This window comes from Cariama cristata, unplaced genomic scaffold (assembly GCF_000690535.1).
Source record: "Cariama cristata isolate BGI_N322 unplaced genomic scaffold, ASM69053v1 scaffold4830, whole genome shotgun sequence".
Lineage (NCBI taxonomy): Eukaryota > Metazoa > Chordata > Aves > Cariamiformes > Cariamidae > Cariama > Cariama cristata.
Genome location: NW_009595106.1, coordinates 1 through 10294, shown reverse-complemented (window position 1 = coordinate 10294; position 10294 = coordinate 1). Strand labels below are relative to the sequence as shown.

The window sequence follows — 10294 nt, the reverse complement described above, 5'->3', positions numbered from 1 at the left end:
TCCAGAGCAATAGCTGTTTTTCAGCAGATGCTCATTTTTTTGTAAGGTAGTTGCATAACAGCATAAGACTGGAACTTTTCCTTACGTAGAACATCACTGGGCTCCTCCACCAAGAAAGGATCATGGAAATCCCTGCCCCACCAAATACCCACTGGGATAAAAGAACAATTACCAACTGATGCATGGTACAGCCAAGCTGGAAATACTTGCTTGTATACTTGAAGTCTACCCTACTGAAATCAATTTGCACGGTTCCAACCTTCAAGCATCTTAGAAAAAGAACTTACAAACACCATAGATTTATAACAAAATCTATCTCCCCACAGAATACAGATAAAAGTTAAATCAAAACACATTTTTAGTGCTCACATTTTGGGTGACTCCTTGCAATATGCAAATGGCAATATCCTACCCAGGAATGTACTAAGGGAGGTATTAAGTACAGTTTCCTCCCAGTTAAAATGTACATAATATTAGCTCTGATTTTTTGCACTTTAATTCTTCCTGAGCCAGGTCTTTCACAAAACCAGAAAGAAACCTAACTGTATGGAGGCATCATTATTTATATAAATGCCCACTCGGGAGCATGCTCTTAAATGAAACAACATTGGGTCTGAGGGCAGGGAAGGGGGATTGTGGTGGGTGAAAGTAAGGACGGTGACTTCCAGATCCCAGTATGTGTTGGAAGGGAAGGGGTGTCCAGGAGTCAGAGGTGGGCTGTGTTCCCAGGAGAGACTAGCTTACTGTCAGTGTAGCACTGAAACCCACAGACACATTTAAAGTACCATCACAGGTACATATGATGCCAGAGTTCATTCTCCAAACTGATTTATTTTACTCCAGTAGGAATTACTTCTCTAAAGCCACAAAATCTACCCACAGACTTCTGCTACATAAATAATTAAGAAGGAAAAGCATTGATTCCAGTATTATAACGAAATATGTAAAAATACCCTAGTTAGTATCACTGCAAACATCTAATACTTGCCATTACATGAGATACATTTATTAGTAATACTGGAGGTATCTAACACTTGCCATTAGAAAACTGTAGAAATTAGTCTACTGCTGAAATTTCACTTTTGATTCTTGAATGTTCCAGAAGGGCCCCATTCAGATAGGATTGGTGCCTTTCTTGTTAAGAAAAGATCCAAAGAACTAAGTGCAAACAATTTTCTTGGCCTCATTGGCATTGCAGACTTCCCTCTTTAGTTATCAGCTGACCACGAGTCATAAACAAATTTTGCTGCTATTGTATCTTCAACCGCCATCCCTGAAAAAGAATTAAAGTCACCTTCAAACAATTCTTCAGCTGTACGAAATAATTTAGCTTCACAAGGGAACAAGAGGACACAGGAAATTATCTAACTTGACAGGAACAGAAATCATTCCCCACCCCGAACACCTACAGCGTTACCTTCAAAGTTTATAGCCATCATTTAACTGTTAGATGTGTTATACGAAGTTAATGTAATAGCATGAATCTAATTTTCAGTGTTCATATCACAGGTTGGCCCTTCCGGACATGTCATGCAGCTCAGAGCATAGAAATCTATCACTGCTCCCTCTCTTTCCCCCAAACATCAACTCCAGCCCCACAGTACACTGTCACATTGTCTGCAGTTCAGACAGACTCCAGGGGCATAACAGCAGGGCATTCAGGTTGGAGCTGTATTAATAAACACTGCAGTCATGTGTTGAACAACTGTGAAATGGAAAACCCACTTCTTCCTATTGTTTGTTTGCTCTCCTATCACTTTTCATTACATCAGTCCTGCTAGATAAATAAAAAGGGAAATAGAAAGGGAAAATGCAAATCACATTCTAGTTTCTTGCGGACAGTGCATTGCCACAGCAGTTTTGAAGACGATCAGCAGCTTTCCCACGCATAGGGGACCTGATAAATAATAACGCATTGTTTTCTGTCAGGCTTGTACACAGGAGGGGTTGTTCTTACCCAGTGATTTAAACACTGTTGTTTTCTCAGGCAGGGCTGGTTTTGTACCCTTCACTACCTCTCCCAGCTCAGCAAAAATCTCTGCCTGTGAAACAAATACATATTTATACAAAACCATAATATCCATACATAGGTTAAGAGAAAAACTTTTTCTGAGTGACTTCGAAAGAAAGAACAAACTTCTCCAGTTCTGCTGTCCCAGAACTGATTCCTTTCCATGGTGAAGCAGATCAGTATTCAGACAAATAACACAGAAACTGGACAGAAATCAGAGGACTGGAATGGTTTTCAGAGAAAAACAGCTGGCAGACTTTCCTCAGTAAGTGGTGGTTTTTTGTTTGTGGTGTGTTTTTTGGTTTTTTTTTGGTGGTTTTTTTGGGGGGAGGGGGGGTTGGGTTTTTGTTTTTTTTGGTTTTTGTTTTTTTGTTGTTGTTTTTTTTTCAGTGGATAGCTTGTTACTTATCCAACAAAACACATGGGATTCCACACACCTTACCATATCTGGACCTCTTATGTTAAACCTCAAAAGTGGAAATCGTATTTGTTCTGCAAAAACATTAAAAAAGAAAAAGAAAACTCCATTGAACCTAAAAGAGTTCCTGCCATTAAATTTCTGCAGATCAGTAACTGTCTGCTTGGCTTCTGTCATCCATTCTCTAGAGGCCTGATGAACAATCACACTGAAACCTTATGGGAAGAAAGTTACAGGTTTTAATAAATAGATTTGAAAAATACTTAATGTATCTACAAAACACTGCAGGAAACATAGGTCTTCAAAAACAATATGCTGTTATTGTACACAAAGGCCAATGCTGAAAACGTGCTACAATAATATGGTGCCATGTAATAGCTGATACAGAGGTTGCAAGGCTTTGGCATAGATATCTAGAAGCCTCAGTTTGAAACCAGCTTGTCTTTCAGCCTGTGGCCGGAAAGTGTTAACAACTACACTTGATTCTCTAAAAAGTTCAGTGCAGCACATCATCAGTGCCAACTCATTTCAAACACAAGCCAATTGCCACAAAAATAAAGCCTGTAATTTAAGAAAAATCTTACCCCTGATAATATAACATCTCCTGATTCTGTAAGAGCAGCTTCTCTGGAATCCACAAACAGAATGGAATTCTTCATCAGTTCATCATCCAGTTCTCTCCAGTCTGGTCTGCTTGCTCCAACAGCTAAGACAACAAAACTGATTAACTTGGGAGGAATGTTTAAAACAAATTCAAACCACATTTTCTCCAAAAGACATGTGTGAAGTAACAATGGACACTATTGTGGAAATGTAATATACAGACAATCTGACGTTAGCACTAGAGACATGTTGATTGATAAAACAACAACAAAAAAAACCCCACAAAACAGAATGTGCCTCAGCAACTGGGAAAGAGCCTGGATTTCTCTCAACCTGGCCTCAGTTGTAACGCTGACATATATACAGCCTGTTTCTGTAAGGTGCTAACCTCCTAAATTTCCACTGATGTCAATGAAGGACATCATTTTGTCCAAACCTCCAAGTTACAGCTCATTAAGATGTACAGCATGCTTGACCTCTAGTCATGCAGATACTGCTGCCAACAAAAGTCTTATACTCCCCATCAGCACAGCTGGAACAACTGGATTCAATTGGCCTTTGCGTTTCAACCTGGTGAAGCATTAAACTGCAACTCTTCAGGAAACAGAAGTGAGATTCTTTGCTGGCACTGTTTCCACCTCTTTGGTACACTAGTGAAACCGCTCCTTCCAATAATGCTGACAGAGAAGAGAAGGGGAAGCAGCACTGCTTAGCCCTTCATCATCTCATATCTATAAAAGAAATGTAAAGATATGTATGACTACGTATAGGTACAAAACAAACAAGCCTTTGCCAGCAACTTTGAAAATGACACCGATAAATAAGTGAGACACAGTTACTCTTTTCTGCTTAGAGAGGCACAGTTAGAATAAACTTCAATCATTTAGTGACACAACTCAAGGAAGACCATCTTAACGTTATGCAGAGTACAATTCTGCAGACAAACAGCAACCCGTTTCTGTTGATAGCCAAATTAACAAGTTTTTGTTGCTTTTTAAACAGAGTTAACTAACATCTAATACAGTTCCTAAAACATGCAATATTTGATTTGTCAGTAGAATATCATTGTCAGCAGACTCTAAGTAGCCGAGGCATAAGTCATCTTCCTTTGTCCATTATCTCTTGTACCTTTGTCTTTCATCACATCATTACTAAATGCCCTGAATTTTCTAATTATTTGACTTGATTCAGATTGAGTTTGTTATGTCTATAGAGAAAGATAAGACTTGAAGAATCCCTCAATTATCAAGAACAGATGAGAACCAAAGTATTGTGCAACAAAGACTTGCACATGCAGACAGAGAGTTCAATGTTACTAATTAGGATTTTTAAACCTATAGCCTTCTATTATTTCCTTGTAACCTTCGAAGCAGTACAAGTTGAACGGATTACAGATTTTCACTTATGTGAAGAAAATAAAAAAAATCAGCAGTTTAACTTTTTAAATACAGTAAGACCACTATCAACTTGTTATGGACTAAAAAAAAACCACACACCACAAAAACCCCCACAACAGTATACTGTAGTCAAATGTTTTTTAAGTGTCCAACTGTTATGGACTAATAAATTCCATGTTGCCTGAATGCCTCTTCAGACAGCACAAATGCCTCAATGGAGGGGAGGAAAAAAAAGGCAAAGAAAGGAGAGGGGTCTTTGTGTATGTGTCGCCTCAGTGATTGTAGACCTTAATTGATTTCGGTTGTACCTCTGGCTTCCATGCCGTGACATAACACAGACAACAACATTCAGTGACAAAGGACTAAATTGAGTTTGAAAAATTGGTAGGATGCTGCTGGAACGCAGGACCTTTAAATTGTTCCCTTTGACAAGTTGCTTTTGTCTTATTACCATGTTATTTGGAAAGTGTACAAGGTCATCTGAACCAGGCCCACAATTAATAAAACAAACAAATGTGGGCATGTCCAAAGACTCCAAAAAATAGTGTGGCAACATCATTACAAGGCAGGCAAAAAAAGCCCCCCAAATCTCACCATAATTAGAAGTCAGACTATGAAGTTCTTAACTCTGTTATTGCATCTTTTTAACTCAAGTAAGGAAAAAATTTTTAAAAAATCAACTTGATCAGCCCAAAAAAGAACAAATAGAGGAGTTTACAAAATTGGGTGAAGAAAAGATGACAGCTACAAGGAAAATGTTACAATGAGTGGAATCCCTTTGGAAATAACACATTTGTGTGGATTATTTAAATGGAGAGCAAGGTGAGCATCAAGTGACACATGGTGGCAAGGATGATGCAGCACTAGAGAAAAAAGCATATCCCACGCTCTAGCAAACATCCAGTGCTGGAATATGCAGGAGTTCTGGTTCCAGACAACCAGGAGGACAGGACTGGGAAAAGAGGTCCTCAGTAAAGGGGAAAAGTCAAAACAGAAAGAACATTTATTCTGAGAAGCACAGAGTACTGCTTTTCAACAGTTTCTGATGCTAAACAATGTGATAATAAATATATCCTTTAAATGATGAGAACATAGCATACCATTGATATGGGCACCTGGTTTTACCCAGTCTCCAAATAAAATTGGTGTTGTTGCCATAGTGACTGTTACAATCACATCAGCCCCAGTAACTGCCTCCTGAGCAGAAGAGCAGACCTGCACTGGACCATTAACCGAATTCGCAAACTTCACTGCTTTCTCTTTGGTGCGATTCCATATCCTGACCTTCAAGGAAAAGAAGACAAACAGATTAGCTTGGAGAATTTCCCCTTGCTGAAACAGAACACTTTGTTTCAGTTTTCAGTAGACAGTTATGCATATCCTAAAGGTGGGGTTTTTTCCCCTTTAATGTTCTCATCAATACCAGTGATTAAATTTCACGCATGTGCAGCTACATTTGAATGATTGTTTTGTGAAGCCAGAATAAAAGCTCCTTGTAGAGCTGTATTTATAAAATAGAAAAATTTCCAATAAATATATTTAAGGGAAAGTCACAGAAAGCTTATCCAAGTATGGCAATACACTGTAGGATTTTCTCAGAGAAAAAGCCACCGGAAATTACTTTGTTTCTAACCCTTTTTTCTCCCCTCCCCAAGACCAACATTTGAGCAAGAAATTCTACAGCTGTTCACAGTATTCTTGGATTCTGTAGAAAGAGAATCAAAATATGATTAACCTTCTGTGGTGGGTTGACCTTGGCTGGATGCCAGGTGCCCACCAAGCCACTCTGTCACTCCCCTCAGAAGGACGGGGTGGCAAGGAAAAAATAAGATGGAAAAAAAAAAACTTGGGTCAAGATAAAGGCAGTTTAATTAAGCAAAAGCAAAGGCAATGCATGGAAGCAAAGAAAAACAAAATATTTACTCTCTACTTCCCATCAGCCAGTGATGTCCAGACACTTCCTGGGAAGCAGGGCTTCAGTACACATAGCCGTTCCTCCAGAAGACAAACACTGTAATAACAAATGCCCCCTCTCCTCCTTTCTCTTAGTTTTTATTGTTGAGCAGACATACTGTTGAGCAGGCTACTGGTGATGGGGGAAAAATGTTGGAGAGACAGCCTTGATGCTGTATCACACTCACTGATAACTGGGGTGTTATCAACACCTTCCTAGCTACCAACACAAAGCACAGCACTATGAGGGCTGCTATAGGGAAAATTAACTCTATCTCAGTCAGACCCGATGCAACTTCATTGACTATACTTTATTTATAAGTCCTCCTGAAACATAATAGAGAAAAATAAATGTATCCTGTTAAGATGTGTCCATACCTCTTTAAATGTGAACAGCTCTGTGAAGATATCATAATGGCTATATGCTTGAACACCGGCTCCCAAAATGCACAGCACTTCTGTAAAAGCTGGCATTAACAACTAAACAGTATCAAATATGAAAAAAAGAACATGTAATAACAATATATTAACAAATATATATCAAAATACTACAAAAGAAAGCAATATCCCTAGTCCTTTTCAAACAAAAAAAGTTTTTACACAACAGCTAGTACTGATTCACATTAATGTAAAATAATATTCAAGTACCACTATATAGAATTTTTTTTTTTTTAATGCAAAAGCTAGTATCAACAGCACCAAAGTACATGTTGGCTTAATTCCGGTTTTGAATTGTCAAACTCTTGAAATTCAGACTTAACATGCAACAGCATGAGCCAATGCAAATTCTGGGGCCTCAGCACACCAGTATTAGTATAATGTATTACACCTATGTGACTAAGTAAGCATAAAACCACAGTGTTGATGTTCTGCACTGGCTGAAAACAGGGTTCATAATATCAAAAGCTATCAGTACTGAAAGTGGTAGCTGCATGGGTAAACCAGCCCTGGTAGCCCCACACTAAACCTTCAAGTTGCTGAAGCCATAAATCATACCACAATGCCACGATATGCTTGTAAGAGCCATAATACGTATGCATCAAGCATTGTAAAAATAGGGATAGTTCCAAGGAACAAATATTAAAATTCAGTTCTATAGTTGCTTTTGGTTTTCTTGTTTAGTTCTTGCCTGTGATTCACCAGTACTTGGCAAAGGGGAAAGAGGGCTGCTGGAGACCAGCCCTAAGCTATCCTTGTGTCTTGTTTATGCATTTGCTGTGGTCACCCACTTCTGTATAAAAAGCTTTATAATTGCCTAGGCTCTCAACACTTATTCTGCTGCAAATAAATTGAAAAAAATCTCACTGATCCCATTTTTCAGTAGCAAGAACTTTTTTTAATGTTCCTTTCAAAGACTCTGAAGCACTGATTTCAAAGGTTTCTCACATAAAAGCATGGGTTTTGAATAGTAAATGCCATAAAGAGGACAAGATGACAACTATGAGCTAAACTCAAACACTCCTGAAAATTTCCCAAAACAGACAACAATGAAGGATCTGATCTTGAAGTTCCTTCAGCAGCCAAGCTCCTTTGAGGCCAGCAGAGCCTTGACTGTGTAAAAACTGTCAGAACTGCCCAAGGATAGAATGGCTGAGATGAATGAGGTCCTATAACCTCATGTCCGAGGAATCCATTGTAAACTGTTCTGTCCCGTGGTTCAGGGGAAGGTATTGGGGGCAGGTTCCTCACTCCAATTTTATGTCAGCTTAGCTCTATTACCATGGATAGAGTCATGCTGGCATGAAGACTGCCACTAACGAAGTGGTGAGATCAGCCTTCATTCTGATGCAAAGCTGACAGGTGAAAAACAGAAGTACTTTTCAGCTCTGGCCCTCTTCTTATGCCTCATCCTTTGAGCTGAAGACTTAAACCCTGCTGTGCAATGGATGGTGACTTCCTCTCTTCCCATTATTAGCAGCTCAGCCAAACATAGTTTTAAAAAATAATTCAAAACCAGCAACTTCCAATTGAGATTGAAATGATGTAAAGCAACACACAGCAAGATACACCTCATCTGTCTACACACACTGAAGTTTATGGCTGTACTCCAGGATAGTCATCTGGACATCTTCCAGTGACAACAGAGAACTGACAAACAGACAGCTGCCTCTGGACAAGACACTCATCTATCCTGGGCATCATCTATCTTAAGAGAGAGCCTATATTGCCCCCTGGAAATGTGCCTTTTTCCTCCTTCTCCAGGTCCAGTGCAACCTACCTGTCCTGGCCTGACAGCAGAAAATGTATATCTAAACAAAATTTTTTTTATCACCACAGCTACATCACCCAAAGTCATAAAGGAGCACGTTAAGACAGGCGTAAAAGAAAGAAAATTACAGAGGAAGACACCTCAGTAAATTCCCAGAAAAGCGTGCAGAACAAACCACAAAAACATAGCTTAGATTCTTTCTCCAATCATGCATGAAGTGTTAAAACCAGAGATGACTCACTCAAAGCAGAAAACTCTGAATTTTAAGATTCCCCTGAAGCTACATACATTACCATAAATCTAATTTAAAGCTGGTTTTGATGAAAATTCACATACACTGAAAGCTGTTCACATCATTCCTTCTAGTTATTTTATATATAACACCACTAAATCTGTCCCAATTTAGGAAACAGAAGACATACCTTGGTAGCAATTGCAGAAACTGCAGCTGTTCGTTTCGCTGTAATGACACTGCCATCTAGGATCTTTAAAAAAAAGTTCAGACTGAAATGAACACTAAAAATATGAGTTTTCATCTGATTTGTGAATTATATGGTATTACAGGGCATAGATAAAAACATAAAAGTTGGTAATTACTCTTACAGTAACCACAAACCATATAAAATCACATGTTTAAACTAGGCAGATTCTCTGTCTATTCTAGTTCTTCTATGTCATTCCACCAGCACAAATGGAGTGAAAACTGGTCAGAGCCACCCCTAACTCACACAGCTCTTGGTGCACTGCACTTCCCTGGCTCTCTAACACAGGGAACAGATCGATAAAACCGCAATGCTCTTCACTCCAGTAAGATCAGGGACCAGTGCAAGCTGGCAGACTTGTTCACAAGTTCTGCACTGTCTGTACCAAGGGTTGACAGGGAACCATGGAATTCCTTTAAGGTGTATCACACATAGTGGGGCACTCCTGCCTCGATGTGTATTAACTACTGTGTACAAATGAATTACAGGGCTTAAAAAGCTGATATGTTTTCTGATACAGTTTAGGAACAAAAGCTCAATATAATTTTCTTGACCAGTTTTGGCCCTTTAATAATCATTATTACTAAAGTGTAATGAAAATGGTCAATATTCTTGAAAAATTATTGAATTTTTTAAACAAACAAAAAAATCAGACTCTGAATACTATTCCCTGTTACACCAATTGTAAGTCTCTTTAGATTTAACTTAAGATGGTTCAAGATCAATTCTTCATTCAAAGTGTTTTCTTTCCCCCCCCTTCAAATGCAAAGTAAACTTTTCCTGATTATTTCTCTCTTCCAGTCACTCTGTGAGCCAACAGATTCCCTTCAAATCACAAGTAGGGGTAAAGAACAGAGTACAGCTTAACACATATTAAAGATATAATGCTTGAGGCCAAATCCTCATCTGGCACAAACACATTTTCATTGATGATGTAGATAAACTCCAAGCACTTTACACCAGCTCCAGCTTCTACAAATCAGAAAGGAGAACTAACAGAACATGAGCAGAGAAGAATGCAGAAGCATGCAAACTCACAGCTTTTAAAGAACCATTTCTTGGGTCAAATAAGAGGACAGTCGCTTGGTGAGAAGGGACAGAGGAATCCTTCTTGTGCTCATAAAAAGTCACCAGCTTGGTTGTCAGAGCATCATCTGCAGCACTGTAAGCAGGCATGACCCCTAGGAACCTTGTAAGAGAATTACGTATATTACTTAGGTA

At 38.8% G+C, this 10294-nt stretch overlaps 1 protein-coding gene across 1 annotated transcript; it reads right to left on the bottom strand.

Annotated features, from left to right (window-relative positions):
* Positions 1 to 1208: 1208 nt before the first annotated feature.
* CRYM (crystallin, mu) lies at positions 1209 to 10255 on the bottom strand. The gene is made up of 7 exons (XM_009700550.1): positions 10112 to 10255; positions 9014 to 9076; positions 6761 to 6862; positions 5530 to 5713; positions 3014 to 3135; positions 1958 to 2042; positions 1209 to 1273 (listed from the first exon to the last, which is right to left on the bottom strand). The coding sequence occupies exons 1-7, from the start codon at positions 10247 to 10249 to the stop codon at positions 1209 to 1211; spliced, it is 759 nt and encodes a 252-aa protein (XP_009698852.1). The 5' UTR covers positions 10250 to 10255.
* Positions 10256 to 10294: the final 39 nt, after the last annotated feature.